The sequence below is a fragment of the Callorhinus ursinus genome, unplaced genomic scaffold, assembly GCF_003265705.2.
Source record: "Callorhinus ursinus isolate GAN/ISIS: 27379988/994484 unplaced genomic scaffold, GSC_fseal_2.0 scaffold27, whole genome shotgun sequence".
Classification (NCBI taxonomy): domain Eukaryota; kingdom Metazoa; phylum Chordata; class Mammalia; order Carnivora; family Otariidae; genus Callorhinus; species Callorhinus ursinus.
The window spans coordinates 4,218,776-4,236,662 of NW_027397089.1; the positions used below are offsets into that span (position 1 = coordinate 4,218,776).

General features: G+C 40.0%; 1 protein-coding gene across 2 annotated transcripts in view; it reads left to right on the forward strand.

Moving 5' to 3' along the window:
• DENND5B (DENN domain containing 5B) overlaps positions 1-17,887 on the forward strand; it is a 182,814-nt gene that overhangs the window by 147,455 nt on the left and 17,472 nt on the right. For both annotated transcript variants that reach the window (XM_025879559.2, XM_025879560.2), the window contains 2 exons: positions 3,502-3,583; positions 16,598-16,726. In XM_025879559.2, the coding sequence (XP_025735344.1) occupies positions 3,502-3,583; positions 16,598-16,726 (211 nt within the window). The remainder of the gene's footprint in view (positions 1-3,501; positions 3,584-16,597; positions 16,727-17,887) is intronic.

Sequence of the window (17,887 nt, forward strand, 5' to 3'; positions counted from 1 at the left end):
GTGTCAGCAGGGGTGGCTTGTGAAGGAGAATCTGTCCCACTCTTCCCTCCTAGCTTCTGGTCATCTCAGAAATTTCTTGACCTTTAAATGGCATATTCCATGTGTCTTCATCTTTTCTCTACTCCTGTCTGTCTTTGTATCCAAATTTCCCTTTTATAATGTCATCCACCAGTCACATTGGATTAAGACACACCCTAATGACCTCATCTTAACTTGGTCATCTACCAAGACCCTATTTCTGAATAAGGTCACATTCACAGGTCCTGGGAGATGGAACTTCTGCATCTTCTTGGGGGACATAATTCAAACCATAATATAACTACTATTGCCTACCTCCCATGTCACCCTCCAACTATCTGGTTAACAGATTATTCACAAATCTCTTTCTCCAGCCCTGGGTCCTACACATCCATCCTTGATGGCCCAGTGGGACCTCAAACTCAGCACATCTGAAAACAAACTAATGATCTCAGCACCTCTCCCTCTGTCCCAGTTAGGCTTTCTCCCTTCTCTCCACATTATTTAATGGCAACAGTACTCTTCTCTCAATCAAGCTTAGAAGCTAGAAAGTCATCTGGAATATAACAGAAAGCCCAGTGGACATGACATCAGAATACTCTGCCCCTTTTGATGAATATGTACAATTGGGCGAGTTTCTTGACCTCTTTGAGCCTCAGTTTCTTCATTTGCAACATTAAGATTAACAAATCCAAAGGAAAGTAATAATTCAATGAGATAATTTTTATTAAATCATTTTATATTCATACTTAATATTGTTCTTGACTCTTGGGTCTTGCTCACTTTCTACATCAAGTCATTAAGTTCTGTGTTTTTTTCCACTGCATATTTCTCCTCTTTGTTCTCCCTGGCTGCCATGGTCTTAGTTCATCCATAAGCTGGCCTGTGAAATAACTTCTACCTCATCACCCTTATTTCTCTTAAACTGTAGTACTGTCACTGTAGTTAACTAACTAAAAAAGCACTCAGGAGCATAACATTCTTTTCAGAATCCTTCCTGCTATCCTAGGAGTTGTACAGATTTCTAATTTGTCATTTAAGGCTCCTCCATCTGGCCCTAAATAGTCTCATCGTCTTCCATGAGTATTTGTTGAGCATGTATGTGGTATGGGACCTCCACCAGGCCCTGTAGGTTTTCTAAGAAAAGGATATGACTGAGCCTCAAGAGGCATATAGTTTAACAGTAATAGAAATGTTAAATTATGCTAAGTTTATATTAGGTGTTCAGTTTCACTGGTCCTGTTAGAGGGAACGACATCTAACAGTGTACCTTAGGAAGAGAGAATATTCAGGAAAGATTCCACAAAGAGGCAAAATTAAAGCTAGGTTTCATTTTATTTTATTTATTGAGAACTTAACTTTGAGCCAGGCAGTATTCTAAGTGCTTTACATCTATTTGAATAAGGTAGGTATTGCTACTGACCCCAATTTGCAGATGAGAAAACAGACCATGGAGAGGTTAAGTTACTCATCCAAAGTCAGTGAGCTGTTAAGTTCTCTGTAGGGTTTGAGAAAACCATGTTCTTAACTATTAAGCTAGAGTGCTCTCAATCTAAAATGCTAAATAGGCTGTAAACAAGGAGAAAGATACAGAAGTGTTAAAGGGTGAGCCAAAGATTTTTTTCATCATTTGGGGGCACCTGGGTGGCTCAGTCATTAAGCGCCTGCCTTCATCTCAGGTCATGATCCACGGTCCTGGGATCGAGCCCCACATTGGGCTCCCTGCTCCGCGGGAAGTCTGCTTCTCCCTCTGCTGCTCCCCCTGCTTGTGCTTTCTCTCTCTGTCAAATAAATAAATAAAATCTTTTTTAAAATGTTTAAAAACAGATGTTTTATAAAGTACATCATATGTTTAAGAAACACTGATCAGGGAAGAGTGGAGAAAGTAGGGTTCCAAAATAGAATGCCCAAAAAATGCTTAGGGCTGTGAATGCTATTATTGGTGGATGCCTCTGCTCTTTAAATGTCAGGCTTCTCTTTATTAAGCCTCTTGCCTGCACTCTGCTTCCAGAGGCATGATTCCTTTTTGTTGTCATGTCTCCCTCTAGCCAAGTTGCTGATTATGGTTTCAGTTGCTTTCTCTTACCTCATGATCTTTTTCTTTTTCTCTTTTCAACCTATTTCTTACCACTAGTGTGGCCCTCTTTCATGATATCTAATCATCTGGAGTGTAGACGTGTTCTCTGAACTTTTTACTTTCTCCCCAAAAAGAGAGGTGTGCTTTCATTAACAACATACTTAAATGGTGAGAGTCTCAGACAAGAAGACTAACAGCACATTCCCTGCAAGTCACTGGAACAGTTTCCTTGGTGTCTGTTAACCTCTTGGGTATCAAGATAAAGCAGTGTTTTTAGTGACCCATTGAAAACTCTATCTGAAACAGCCATGACAAATGGCCTATTTATCACCCACCTGGTGTGGAAGGCCCTCAAAAGAACTACCTTTTGGTTGGCCTGGCCATAGTCTCTTTGTCCTGGCAGTGCTCATTTATACCTGCCAAGTATCAGCCTAGCCGCTTTCACCAGGTGCCGAAACATGCAGACCCTAAGACAACAGAATGTTTCGGGCCAGCTTCACATGTATCTGTGTGTTTCTGCACTGCACCTCTCCAAAGTAGAATGGATCTAAAAACTGAGAAAATGTAGGTTTAATATACAGTAAAACCCAAAAAAAAACCATAAATTCTCATGTTATCAAGTATTTGCAAAGTGTGATGTTACAATTTAGTTTTCATTTACAGATAGAAAAATGGAGATAAAGAAAGGGCACAGAACTCCACAGCATCCCACTTAAAGTGAAATAGAGCAGTCCCAACTGCAATACATTAGCCAACAATTGATTGCTTAGCTCTTGCTATATAAGGGAACAATCTTTCCTTCTTCTATAAATGTTAACCATTCAAGCTCCAAAGAGAATGACTCACAGACATTATACTTCTAAATGTCCATTTAGATTACTCACTTTGCATGATATACAGTACTTTGGATTCTGAACTTTGAAGTAGAAACTTACCAGACTAGAGAGCCCAGACTCTTAGATTTTCCATTTTAAACACTCTTTCACAGTATAAAGAAATTATGTGATTGTAATTTATGAACCCAGAGATAATTCACATACTTAGTAGCTTAATTTATAGACATTGCTTTCTTGTAGTTATCCAGAGCTATTAGAATGAATAAGTTTAGAAAATGACTCGTCCTCATGGCCAAAATTTGCACACATTGCATTATTTGCTAACTGGGCTTTTATGATTCATTTTAAATTTCCAAATGCAGCCCCACATTAATTAGAAAGAAAATAGCTGTTTTACTGTATTAATAAAGTGACATCATTCAGGGGGGAAAAAATGAGCTTTTCTGTTTTCTTTAGTTCTTATCAAAGTAATTTTGAAAATATTTATTTATAGAATGTGAACCGTGTAGATTTTTTTTTTTTGTCCTTGCTATTATTTTTCTAATACTTTGCTGATATTTTTTTACATAGTTGCCCTTGGACCAGAAAGAAGAAAATCTGACTCAGGAGTTATGTTGCCAACACTCAGGGTCTCTCTTATCCAAGACATGAGGTATATATGCTAGCATTTGATGATAACTGTCAAATATTTATGGCTTTCACTTATATTGCTCAAATAATTATGGCTATGTGTATTTTTTGCTTATGTATTCTGAGGAAAACATTTTTTATAATCTTGCTTATTTTACTTTTAAACTATTATTTTTTTCCTAGCATTAAATTCAAAGGGAAAATACAACTGGGAAGAGTTTTAAAGTAGCTTAATTATTTTATAAGTTCTTTGTTCAGTTTTTAAAATCTCCTTATATACCTGCTGCCCACAGACACAGACCAAAAAAAATCTGCAAATAATGACAAGTTACTTGGCAGAAAAACTGCTGTCAGGTAGGTTTAATTTGAAGTAAATGCAAATCTGAGAATTACCAGTTGCAATTACTGGTCTTAGAAATCGTTAGAAAGCATCGAGATATCTAAAATAGATTTATTGAATGAGGAAGACAAAGGCTTTTTTCTTTTAAACATTTTAGGCACAACACTTAGCTCTTAAAATATGTAGTCTTATAGTCGATGTTATAACATTAGAACACTTCCCTTTTATGGTTTATTGCTTTCTTAATATTAATTATTGATGTTTATTTGATTTGTCAGATACTTGCAACTGAAAAGCATTGCTTTTTTTTTTTAAGATCTTATTTATTTATTTGACAGAGACACAGCGAGAGAGAGAACACAAGCAGGGGGAGCGGGAGAGGGAAAAGCAGGCTTCCCGTGGAGCAAGGAGCCCAATGCAGGGCTCGATCCCAGGATCCTGGGATCATGACCTGAGCCGAAGGCAGACGCTTAACTGACTGAGCCACCCAGGCGCCCCGAAAATCATAGCTCTTAAGAGTGGCAGCTTACTATAGTGGTTACACATCCTGGCTTTACTGCTTGAACTGTGTGACTTTAGGCAATTTTTGTAACTTCTCTGTGCCTCAATTTCTCCATCTCTGAAACAGAGATAAAAATCGTTCTCTATCTTATAGGATTGTTATGAGAATTAAATGAGTTAGTCCATTACTATAAAAAGTTTCAAGAAGTACTTGGCTCATAGTAAGTTTCAGTAAATGTTAGTTTTTGTTATCTGAATCAATTTATATATTTATATCTCCAATGCTTTTATTCCTTGCTAGACAAAATATAGTTTCTCTCAAAGAATATTATGATTCCTTTTTTTTGTTTTATTATGTTAATCACCATACATTACATCATAAGTTTTTGATGTACTGTTCCATGATTCATTGTTTGTGCATAACACCCAGTGCTCCATGCAGAACGTGCCCTCTTTAATACCCATCACCAGGCTAACCCATCCCCCTACCCCCCACCCCTCTAGAACCCTCAGTTTGTTTCTCAGAGTCCATAGTCTGTCATGGTTCATCTCCCCCTCCGATTCCCCCCCTTCATTTTTCCCTTCCTGCTATCTTTTTTTTTTTTTTTTTAACATATGATGTATTATTTGTTTCAGAGGTACAGGTCTGTGATTCACCAGTCTTGCACAATTCACAGCACTCACCATAGCACATACCCTCCCCAATGTCTATCACCCAGGCACCCCATCCCTCCCACCCCCCACCACTCCAGTTATGATTCCTTTTGATGGCCAGCATGAGAAGAATAGTTGTAACTATGAAGAAAAAATGATCTCCAGCTCTCTTAATGGAAAAATAAAACCACATGTGTTCTATAGTGATTTCATAGTAGAACCTAACTTCTAAAACCTAATTAGGAGATGGTCACAACACATAAGGCTACCCTACTCCTGCCAGTTTCCTGCTTATTTACTTTTATCTCCTTCATGTTGTTCTTTGGGGAGAGGGGTGTCCTGCTTAGATATACTCCCTTTGCTTTGTAAGAGTATAGCTTCCTGGTTAAGACCTCAGGCACTGGAACCAGCCTACAGAGGTTGCTGTTTCAGCTCTGCCATGCACTAGCTCTATAGCCCCAGACAATTACTTATGCTCGCAGTCTTCTCACCTCTGAGATGGGATAGTAACAGTCTTTCTCTCAAAATGTTGTTGTAAAGATTCAGTGAGGGGTGCCTGGGTGGCTCAGTTGGTTAAGTGTCTGACTCTTGGTTTCAGCTCAGGTCAAGATCTCAGGGTCATGAGAGGTGCCTGGGTGGCTCAGTCGTTAAGCGTCTGTCTTCGGCTCAGGTCATGGTCCCAGGGTCCTGACATCGGGCCCCGCATCGGGCTCCCTGCTCAGTGGGAAGTCTGCTTCTCCCTCTGCCCCTGCTTGTGTTCCCTCTCTCACTGTGTCTGTCTCTGTCAAAAAATAAATAAAATCTTTAAAAAAATCATGTTATAAAATAAGATCTCAGGGTCATGAGATTGAGCCCCATGTCAGGGCCCAGTGCGGAGTCTGCTTGTCCCTCTCCCTCCCCATCGTCCCCCTCTGCTCCTCCCCTGACTTGCGCGCGCACGCACGCGTGCACACACACACACACACACACGCAAGCTCGCTCGCACACTCTCTCTCTCCCTCTAAAATAAATAAATCTTAAAAAAGGTAAAATAAAAAGATCCAGTGAGGTAATAAATCTAAAGAACCCAAAATAGGCCTGGAAACAAATGTGTGTATACTTACTCATGAATGTATATACATACATATTTATTTCTGTTTCCAACTTTATTTACGTGTGTGTGTGTGTAGATATACCACACAGACAATTCTTTTTTTATTTTTTTAAGATTTGATTTATTTATTTGGGAGAGCAAGAAAGAGCATGAGCAGAGGGGAGAGGGAGAAGCAGGCTCCCCACTGAGCAGGGAGCCCAACGTGGGGCTCAATCCCAGGACCCTGGGGTTATGACCTGAGCCAAAGGCAGATGCTTAACTGACTGAGCCACCCAGGCGTCCCAGAAGTCTTTTTAGAAAACAACTTTGAGAGATGCCTGGGTGGCTTAATCAGTTAAGCGTCTGCCTTTGGCTCAAGTCATGATCCCAGTGTCCTGGGATTGAGCCCCACATCGGGCTCCCTGCTCAGTGGGGAGCCTGCTTCTCCCTTTGCCTGCTGCTCCCCCTGCTTGTGCTCTCTCTCTCTGTCAAATAAATAAAAATCTTAAAAATAAAATTGGTAATATGGTCCTAGACATAACCTGCCTGGGCCTGAGCTTCCACATCTGTAAAAAAGCTAAGCAGGGGCCCCTGGGTGTCTCAGTCGTTAAGTGTCTGCCTTCGGCTCAGGTCATGATCCCAGGGTCCTGGGATCAAGCCCCACATCGGGCTCCCTGCTCAGCGGGAAGCCTGCTTCTCTCTCTCCTACTCCTGCTGCTTCTGTTCCCTCTCTTGCTGTGTCTCTCTCTGTCAAATAAATAAAATCTTTAAAAAAAAAAAAAAGCTAAGCAATATGACTTCTTAAGTTTCTATTCTATATTCTAAAATTAAATTGATTAGGGGCGCCTGGGTGGCTCAGTTGGTTAAGCGACTGCCTTCGGCTCAGGTCATGATCCTGGAGTCCCAGGATCGAGTCCCGCATCGGGCTCCCTGCTCAGCGGGGAGTCTGCTTCTCCCTCTGACCCTCTTCCCTCTCATGCTCTCTATCTCTCATTCCCTCTCTCTCAAATAAATAAATAAAATCTTTAAAAAAAATAAAAATAAAAAATAAATAAAATTAAATTGATTAGTAAAAAGTTATCTTAGCAATCACCACCTTTTTAAAACTCTGAAACTGGGGGCGCCTGGGTGGCTAAATCGTTAAGCGTCTGCCTTCAGTTCAGGTCATGGTCCCAGGGTCCTAGGATCAAGCCCCACATTGGGCTCCCTGCTCAGCGGGAAGCCTGCTTCTCCCTCTCCCACTCCCCCTGCTTGTGTTCCCTCTCTCACTGTGTCTCTCTCTGTCAAATAAATAAATAAAATCTTTTAAAAAAAAATAAATAAAACTCCGAAACTGTAACCAAAATAATTGAATAGTTTGGCCAGTTGAATCAGGTAAAGATATAAAGATAAAAGCAAAAATGTTAGATAAGCACACACACACACACCCTCATGCACACTCACAGAGTTTAAAATAGGCAAATCCTTCATTTAACTTAATTGAGCACCAATTATGTGTTGGACTCCATTAACACTTGCTAGCAATTTAATAGTTTTCAATGTCAGATAGATTGCCTCTCATGAAGTTTAAAAGTAGTGTTAGAAGAACAAATAACTGCTATGGAGAGGGTTAAAATAGGGGTGTGAACGAGAGTGGGTAGCTGCTTTATCACAGATGATCTGGGCTGGCTTCTTGGAGGAAGCAACATTTGAACTAAGATGCAATGACAAGAAGGAGGCTAGCCTGTGGAGGTTCTTTTGGAGGTATCAGAGGAAAGCTATCAGGTGAAGGGAATAGGCAGAAAAAGGCTCCAGGGCAAGAAGCAAAGAAGGCAGGCTGAGGAACCAAAGAAGTGGTATGGGGAGAATGGCAGAAGATAATGCTGTCAAATCAAGTCAGCTCTGCCAACCAGGGCAAGGGATTTGGATTTAAAAAAAAAAAAAAAAAGATTTGATTTATTTATTTGAGAGCGAGAGAGCATGTTCACAAGCAGGGGGAGGAGCAGAGGGAGAGGGAGAAGCAGGCTCCCCACCGAGCAGGGAGCCCGATGTGGGACTCGATCCCAGGACCCTGGGATCATGACCTGAGCCGAAGGCAGACGCTTAACCAACTGAGCCACCCCAGCATCATGACCATATGGCCAATTAATAGCAGAAATGGAACTAGAACTAAGGTTTCCTGACCATAGGTCAGGTCTCTTTCTAACTAGATGCAAGCTCTCAGCCTTTGCCACATTGCCAGGAAAATACCAATCATGAGTAGACACAGACAAGTTGGCAGTGGTGTAGGGTGCACATCAGTTTAAATATAATTTTGTATAACCTTGACTAAATCTCCATTTGTTCAGGATACTCAACTGAAAAATCGATATCCTGTGACTTAACACATAAGGGTTACTTTGGCTTTCACTTTTCAGTCTTTGTCTTATAAAAAATATGAAAAAAGACCGCCAAGTATCCTAAAATAACGTTTTGACCAAATGATAGATGCTTTTAATAAAATTTGACTGGTTGGCAGGGTGCCTGGCTGGCTCAGTCGGTAGAGCATTCAACTCTTGATCTTGGGTCCCGAGTTCAAGCCCCACATTGGGCATAGAGTTTACTTTAAAAAGAAAAAATGTGATTGGTTGATTGCTTTCAAAAAGTGTTTCATAAGGTAGAAAGGCATTGCCAAAAAAAGACTTCTCAGGGTTTTTCCCCTAACATTTTATCATAAAAAATTTTAACTGTACAAGAAAGTCAAAAGATTTTACAATGAACACGTTCTTAAACCCACCACATAGATTCTGCTATCTTTCTATTTTTTTTTTTAAGATTTATTTATTTTTTTAGGAGAGAGCAAGCACACATGTGAGCGGGGGGGGGGAAGCGGCAGAGGGAGACAAAGGTAAGCAGACTCCCGGCTGAACCCCGAGATCATGATCCGAGCCAAAATCAAAAGTCAGATGCTCAAGTGACTGAGCCACCCACACACCCCTTTTTTAAAAATTGTGGTAATGATAAAAAAGAATTAAACCTTGACATTTGCAACAAGGATGGAGCTAGAGTATACTGCTAAGCGAAATAGAGGAAGACAAATACCATAGGATTTCACTTACCCATGTTGAATTTAAGAAACAAAACAAATGAACAAAGAGGAAAAAGACAAGCCAAAAAAACTAGACTCAACTATAGAGAACAAACAGATGCTTACCAGAGGGGAGGTCGGTGAGAGAATGGGTGACAAATACATATATAATAATTTTATATATGTTTTATGTGTATACATACATATATATACACATAAAACATAAAACCTACCATTAAGTGTATTCACAGTGTTGTGGAACCATCACTGCTGTCCATCTCCAGAACTCTTGTCATCCCAAACTGAAACTCTTTGCCCATTGAACAATAAATAAATAATTCCCCATTCTCCCTTCTCCCCCAGCCCCTGGCACCCACTTTTTAATTTTCTACCTCTGTGAATTTGCCTATCCTCATTTAAGGGGAACCATGCTTTTTGCATCTGGTTTGTTTCACTTCGTCTTACACTTTTTGAAATCTTCATTATCAGATGTTTATAATGTTTATCCGTGTTGTAGCATGTGTCAATTTCCTTCCTCTTTTAGGTAAAGATTCCATCTTACATATATACATTTTGTTTATTCATTTATCAATTGGTAGACATTTGGGTTGTTTCCACCTTTTGGCTATTGTGAATACTGTGAATGTGGGTATACACGTATCTTTTCAAGTCCCTGCTTTTAGTTCTTTTAGGCAAATACCCAGAAGTGGAATTACTTGATCATATGGTAATTCCATGTTTAATATTTTGTAGAACAACCATACTCTTTTCCACAGCGGCTGTACCATTTTATATTCCTACCAGCGATGCACAAGGATTCCAATTTCTCCACCTCCTCACCTGCACTTGTTATCTTCTGGGTTTTTTTTTTTTAACAGTAGCCATTCTGATGGGTATGACTTCCCAGTTTCTTTTGGCATACATAGCAGCACTCTTTTGAGGTCTTCATAGTCCATATGCTAGAGTCTCTTCAGCTTTATGAGCTCAGAAACCAAATAATTAGTAAACCAAAATGTAGTCAAATTCTAAGATACTGAATCCTACTAACCAAGACATTTACTTCAAATACCTAAGAGAGATGTAAAAATAATGGGCTGGAGTTCAGTCATCTGTCAACTCTGGTCACATCTAGACCACGTAAGGAGAGAGTCACAGGAAGCCAGTGAAACCAAAACATTATTTCCCTAACCAGATGACTTGATACTCATTCACCAATACAGATATTCTCTGCCTGGAAGCTAGATAAAAATTAGAAGACTGCTTGCTATCTTCAGAAGCAGAGATGTGGAAGCCTAATCATCCAGCTCTACACTAGTGATCCTCATGCTCTTGGGACTGATAGCATCTCAGGAAGTTCTGAAGAAAACATTGCCGGTGGTTGTCTCTCCCTTTTCTCTGCTTCCATTCTGCCCCTTTAAGATGGCATTTTATACATTGTTGTTCTTATTCAAAATGTATTTACTTTAGAGTTTTACTCTTAGTGGACAGGATTATTTCCCTGTTTTCAGGTTCTTGACAAGTGCTTCATTTTAGTCCCTCATCATTACCTGGATAGCTGATACAGATGTTTTTCCTTAAAGAAAAACACCCAAGTAATATTCTAAACCTTGATTTCTAGGGGCGCCTTGGTGGTTCGGTTGGCTAAGGCCCTTCCTTCAGCTCAAGTCATGATCCTGGGGTTCTGGGATCAAGCCCTATGTCAGGCTCCCTGCTCAGTGGCGAGCCTGCTTCTCCCTCTTCTCTCTTCGCTATCCCTTTCACTATCCCTGTCGCTATTTCTGTCTGTTCTCTCTCAAATAAAATCTTTAAAAAAAAAATAAAAATAAACCTTGATTTCTTTCAGTCTAGACAATTAAAGAAAAAACTAATTTTCCAAGATTAGTATACCTCTCTTGAGTCCCTGTTCTCTCTTGGGCATATGTCTCTGTTGGTACCTCCTGTCTTTCCAGGTTAATCTCTTGAGGCAAAAAGACATTGGCACTTTGAGTCCTCATAGTTGTCAAGAGTCTTGGCACCAGATTGCTTAGCTTTGAGTCCAGGACAGATATATTTAAAGGCTTTCCCCTTTGTCTTAGTATCTTAGACAACTCCCCAAAACCTTCGTAGATGCCAAGTATCACCAGACTGTCCGTTGTAGAATGATTTTTTGTTCCATAGAGAAAGGCTGGGGACAGTAAATAATTGTACAGATTCTACATTTAAAAGAGATTATCATGGTGTTACCAATATTACCAGTTTCTTTCCAGAGTAGCCATGTACATGTCATCTAACTGTTCAAACAGACTTTTTTTCTTAATGATATTGTAATTGATGTTGAGGAGTACAAGAGAATATTACATGACCAAGGAGACTGTGAATACTATAATCCAAGTCTGGGTATTCTGACTATGTAAACAAATGAACAGGATGTCTAAGTAAATCCTAGAAAAATTTTATTTGTAAAGATGGGAATAAACTACCTAAGGGTAAATTAGCTAGTTCCTATTTATCTTTTTACTAATAATGTGTACATATGTGCTTATGAGTATCTGGCTTTATTCTACACTAAAATTAAGTAGCTATGATTGATTTTGTTACCCTGGGAAGGAATATTTTGAGGAATTTTTATGTCTGTACAGAATATGAACTTAAACTAAAATCAGCTAATCCTTAATTTCTCAAATAATACCAGGTTTAAGTGAGTGAGTGAATGAATGAACAAACGAACAAACAATACTGGGTTTTGTTAATGATACATATTGTGAAGTAAGCACTGATTTTGGATTCAGGAAATGTGGATTCAAATTTAGAGGTACTGCCACTCTTAGAAATCATTTGGTTTTAGGGAACAGAAGCCCATTCAGACCTGCTTCAGTAAAAAGGGATGGATTTATTGGAGATATATGAGGGTGTCTTCCAGAATGCAAGAAGAGAAACTGGCTGCTAACAGTCTTGTCACAGATTACTCTTACTGTCTCACTGGAAGCAAATCATAGCTGTTTCTCCCTTCACATCTGCTCTTCTTCCCCTCCCCTTACCCCCCTTCCCCTTTCTTTCTGTTTTATTGTGCACATGCTTGCCCAAGCCCTGGCTTTAACATTGTTTCTTATTTTTAGCATTCAACAAAAACGAACTTGGTTTTCTTCCAGTATACTAATTCCTAGTTTCTTTTTTTTTTTTTTCCTAGTTTCTGAGAGAAAATCTAGTGAGCTCAGTTTAGATCAGGCACGTTCCTCTTATTCAGTCTATTCTAGCTGAAGGATTAGGATCATGGGGCCATAGGTCATGGTGGTAAGTAGAGTTGTGTGTTCTGGGTCTGGGGAAGGGGAGCTTCTCCAAGAATGTGTGAGGAAAAAGTAATTGGTAGAAAATGGATGACATCTCTAGAATAATATTTATTATCTCTGTGACCTTGAATGGATCACTTAGACTCAATTATTCTGTTTTCTCATCCTTAAAGCAAAATAATGATGATCTCCTTCTCACTCGTTTTTGTGATAAACAAATGAGACAAAGTACATAGAAACTTTTCTAAGGGCGCCTGGGTAGCCCAGTCAGTAGTTAATCGTTTGCGTTTGGCTCAGGTCATGATCTCAGGGTTCTGGGATCGAGCCCCACTTTGGGCTCCTTGCTCAAGGGACGCCTGCTTCTCCCTCACCCTCTGCCACTCCCCCTGCTTGTGTGTGCGCCTGCTCTCTCTCTCTCTCTGTCAAATAAATAAAATCTTTTTTAAAAAACTTTTCTAGGGGTGCCTGGGTGGCTCAGTCATTAAGCGTCTGCCTTCGGCTCAGGTCATGATCCCGGGGTCCTGGGATCGAGCCCTGCATCGAGCTCCCTGCTCAGCGGGAAGCCTGCTTCTCCCTCTCTCACTCCCCCTGCTTGTGTTCCCTCTCTCGCTGTCTCTGTCTCTGTCAAATAAATAAATAAAATCTTTAAAAAAAATTTTTCTAAATTACAAAGTTTTGTAGCAGTGTTAGAAATAAATCAAGTAAATAAGTTATTTAATCCATGCCATATATGCTTTTCTGTGAATTAACAGGATCTATTTTGGAAGCAATACTTGTATAATATGTTGAATTCCATATAGTTATCTATAATAAATTATTCCAATTAAAAGAAAATTCAAATGGTATAACTGCACAGCAAATTTTTTAATAGATTTGGATTACACGGCCACCTGGGTGGCTCAGTCATTAAGCGTCTGCCTTCGGCTCAAGTCATGATCTCAGGGTCCTGGGATCGAGCCCGGTATCGGGCTCCCTGCCCAATGGGAAGCCTGCTCCTCCCTCTCCCACTCCCCCTGCTTGTGTTCCCTCTCTCGCTGTCTCTCTCTGTCAAATAAATAAATAAAATCTTTTAAAAAAGAAAAGATTTGGATTATAGTTTAATAACACAATGCATAAAAATAGTTAAAGCATAAAGTTAGATAGATATTTACAAAGCAAAAGAGTTTTTGAGCTCCTGTTATGTGCTAGGCCCTATAGGATACAAAGAAGTCTGCAGGGCTGCTAAGGAATAGTGGCCTCCTTTCCCCAGGGAGCTTTTACAAGCTGAGAAAAATGTATACCAAGAGAGAATGATAAAAGTAATAAGCTGTACATGGCAAATTCAAATTAGACTATAGGATTTCATGCATTGAAGAGGTCATGGAAAGGTATCTAGAAGAAGCTGAGGTCTCAGACACGAGTAGAATCAAATAGGGAAACAAGAAGAAAGTACTTCAGGTAATGGAATGCAGAGTCTTATGAGTCAGCTGTATGGAATGGAATTTTTTTGAATAGGAAGATATGTTGAGCTGAGGGGTAGTAAGTCTTAAATGTGAGCTGGTACAGTTCAGACTGTATCCTATGAGTTTTGAAGGTTCTGGAACAACGGAATTATAGTAAGGAGCCAGTATTTTAAACAGTTACTTCCCTGGTGCCAGTGAATAAGATGGGCTTGAGGAGAAGAGTCTGGAGGCCTCATCTCCCAACTTCCATGCCTCTTTCCAAAAAAAAAAAAAAAAAAAAAACAGCGTAAATAATTTTATGATGGGAATGCTGATTGCTACCTAAAATAGACTGCACATTATGTATCCCAGTCCTTCTCATTTTCCTTAAACATAGATTGTTTTTTCAAATTATAATTATTTTTCACTTTGTCATTCTTACCTACCATGTCTCCAGATAACTTGCTTAAGGCCAACATAAAATTTATTTCAGTAGGTTTTAATTTTTTTTTTTATTTTTATCTTCTTTTTGAGGAGGGGTGGGGGGAGGGACAGAGGGAGAGAGAGAGAATCCTTTTTTTTTTTTAAGATTTTATTTATTTATTTGACAGAGAGAGACATAGTGAGAGCAGGAACACAAGCAGGGGGAGTGGGAGAGGGAGAGGCAGGCTTCCCGCCAAGCAGGGAGCCCGATGCAGGGCTCGATCCCAGGACCCCGGGATCATGACCTGAGCCGAAGGCAGACGCTCAACGACTGAGCCACCCAGGCGCTCCGGGAGAGAGAATCCTAAACAGGCTCCACACCCAGCACGGAGCCGACCTGAGCCGAAATCAAGATTCAGACGCTCAACCAGCTGAGCTGCCACCTACCCCGATTTTACTGTTTTAGAATAGAAAGAATACTGAGGACAAGATTATACAGCGTAAGTGCTTATCAAACCTAGTGTAGATTCATTTTCAGTGAATACACTTTGAATCAGCTTGGTATTCCTCAGTTATGTGAGCTCCTACTTGGCACTACACTCACAGGGTACCTTATAAATACTGTTGAACTCTTAAGTGGCAAATGCCTGAGCATTTTCCCTCTGTTGCTTTGAGTCAACTGTGTCATCATTTGGGACATGTCAGCGGGGTAGAGGAAGAGCCAGTGCTGCTTCATAGGCTCATGCTGGAGGTGCCAGATTGGGTTGTCAAGTGTCCCCCCACTGCCAGCACCATCAGTAAGAACCAGGGTCTGTGAGGCCGCTTGCCTCGCAACAGCTTTCTCTGTTCATGACCATGTATACTGGAATGAGCCCTTTAAAGATAAAATCAGTGTGTCATAAATTCTGAAAAAATTCTTAGAAATGAGGTGAGGTTGGCTAAGCCCTACAAAAATGGCAACAGAATTTTCTTTTAATTCCTCATTCTGACTTGTTTTTAAGCCACCTCGTCAGTGTGTCTGTGTAATGTGATATAATGCTTTGCATCTCGTTTATGAAGAGTCTTTGATCACATATCAGTACTGAGGCATGAGGGCCTAAATCTTTAGATCCAGGGATTAAGAGAGAGGAAGGGAAGGAGAAAGGGAGAAAGAAAAGGATAAAAGAAAGAGACGGGCGTCTGGCTGGCTCGGTTGGTGAGGCATGTGACTCTTGATCTCAGGGTTATGAGTTTGAGTCCTATGTTGGGTGTAGAGATTGCTTAAAAATAAAATATTTTTTAAAAAGGGAGAGAGAGAATATGTGTATATTTTACAGGGAGGATATTCCTTATTCTGAATTCTTAGAATCAGTAGAGAAAAGGGTTTGTTGTAATACTTATTACAGCTAGGATGAGTCATTCTGGACATAAAAAAAAAAAAATCAGAGGAAGGGATGGTGGGTCACAATCACAAAGACTTTTTAGTGACTCACTGTAGTGGCTCTACAATTACCCTGCCCCTTAGGCTTGCCCTTTCTGCCCAATCCTTCTTCCCCTTTAGGAGGAAAATCATTTAGGAAGATAAGCTCAGGGGTGCCTGGGTGGCTCAGCTGGTGCAATGTCTGCCATCAGCTCAGGTCATGATTCCCAGGTCCTGGGATTGAGCCCCATGTTGGGCTCTCTCTCTCTCGGGCTCTCTGCTCAGTGGGGAGTCTGCTTCTCCCTTTCCCACTCCCCCTTCTTGTGTTCCTGCTCTCGTTACCTCTCTCTGTCTCTCAAATAAATAAAATCTTTTAAAAAAAAAATGGGAATTTTGAATTTATAAGTAAAAAAAAAAGGGCAGTCTTCAAGTGCCATGGAAAGTAAGATTTCATATTTTCCATATGTTGTCCAGAAACTACTTGAAAAATAATTCAGTGGATTAAAGTTATGACAGATAGTCAAACTAGACAAAGTATTTTTAATAAAACTTAAATATTCAGCGTGTTTTATTTTATTTTCCTAAGGGTCAGGAATCATCAACTGCCAGGTTACAGGTAACCATGAGACTGAAACAAGAACATAAAATCTGAAAGAATAAACGAGTGTTAACTGCTTTATCTGAGGGTGTTGCCTGTGCGCATGTGTTGTAATGGTAATTCTGATGTGGGACTGAATTCATGATTCAGATGGAACCTTTGAACAGTTTAATCAACATAAAGTGTTTATTACCCGTTCACACTTCTGCTAAGTATGAAAGAAGTGTTCTGAGCAAAGTGCTGTAATGCTTTAGTTCTTTTCCAGCTCAAGGTTATTCTTAGGATCTACATCTTTGCTGTTGCTACTGTTCTGTAGGCATATTCAGAACATGAGTGAGATCAAGACTGACGTTGGACGAGCTCGGGCGTGGATAAGACTATCTCTAGAAAAGAAGCTCCTGTCCCAGCATCTCAAGCAGTTGCTCTCCAACCAGCCACTCACCAAGTAAGAGACAGCCTCTTAGACATTTCTGCTTCTGTGACCTGTGTGTCTGCAAAGCAGATTGTATAAACTGGCAGACTGGTGACTTCAGCATGAATTGCTGACTCCTGTGCACATGTGTTCTTCCTTTCTAACAGGCATGTGCATTGGAAACTCCATGGTTTGACATAGTATTTGATTTTACCTGGGAGGACACACCAAACTTGACAGCCAAAGGCCAGATTGCTCTGTTCTCAACCAGAAAAAAAGCTAACTAGTCCACATAGGCTGACAGTAACATCCAAAATATAGGTTGAATTTAAGATCACAGCAAAACCTGAAGTAGCAAAAAAAAAGTCCGCATTAACAGGTTTCTTTTGAGAGTCTTGCCAATGCTTACATTCAATTGTTTAGAGCCAGGAAAGCAATCAAATGCATGTTACTTAATTGCTAACTGTTTTAATAGGTTTCCCTTTATTCCATCAAGAAACCCTCTTAGATAAAATGCATCATCTATATAATATATATGTTAGACCTAATTCGAAGGCTGAGAACTTAGGTCTCTAGAGCAAAGCTATGCAAAAAATTCAACAAAGATCTCAAAGATCTCAAGACTGTTGGAATCTCATCATGGTAATATTCTTTTTGTAGTTTTGCATTTGTACACATCATCAATTGGGCTACTTACCCCTGGAGCATTTTAAGATGAGTCTTAATGTCCAAAGAGTAGGGTTGATAAAGAATGCAAAGTGAGGTATAACCTGTGAACCTGATCTTGTTCTCTGAAACTGGTTACTCCCCTCACCCATCCCTGCCCATTATAAATCAGTCATGGCCACTGTGGCCAAACTACATAAAGTGCTACATAAAGGTTGGGTGCCTGGGGGTACCTGGCTGGCTTAGTAAGTAGAGACATTTGACTCTTGATCTCAGGGTCATGAGGTCAAGCCCCACATGTGGCGCAGAGTTTACTTATAAATACATACATACAGTTGCACACCTGGCTGGCTCAGTTGGTAGAGCATGCAACTCTTGATCTTGGGTCATGAGTTCGAGCCCCATGTTGGGTATACAGCTTACTTGAAGAAGAAAATCCCACTACATAAAGGTAAATACCAAGTATTTCACATGTTTTCTTCTGTACTTTCTTCTATGCATGCTCTCTTAGTTAAGATTATACTGTAT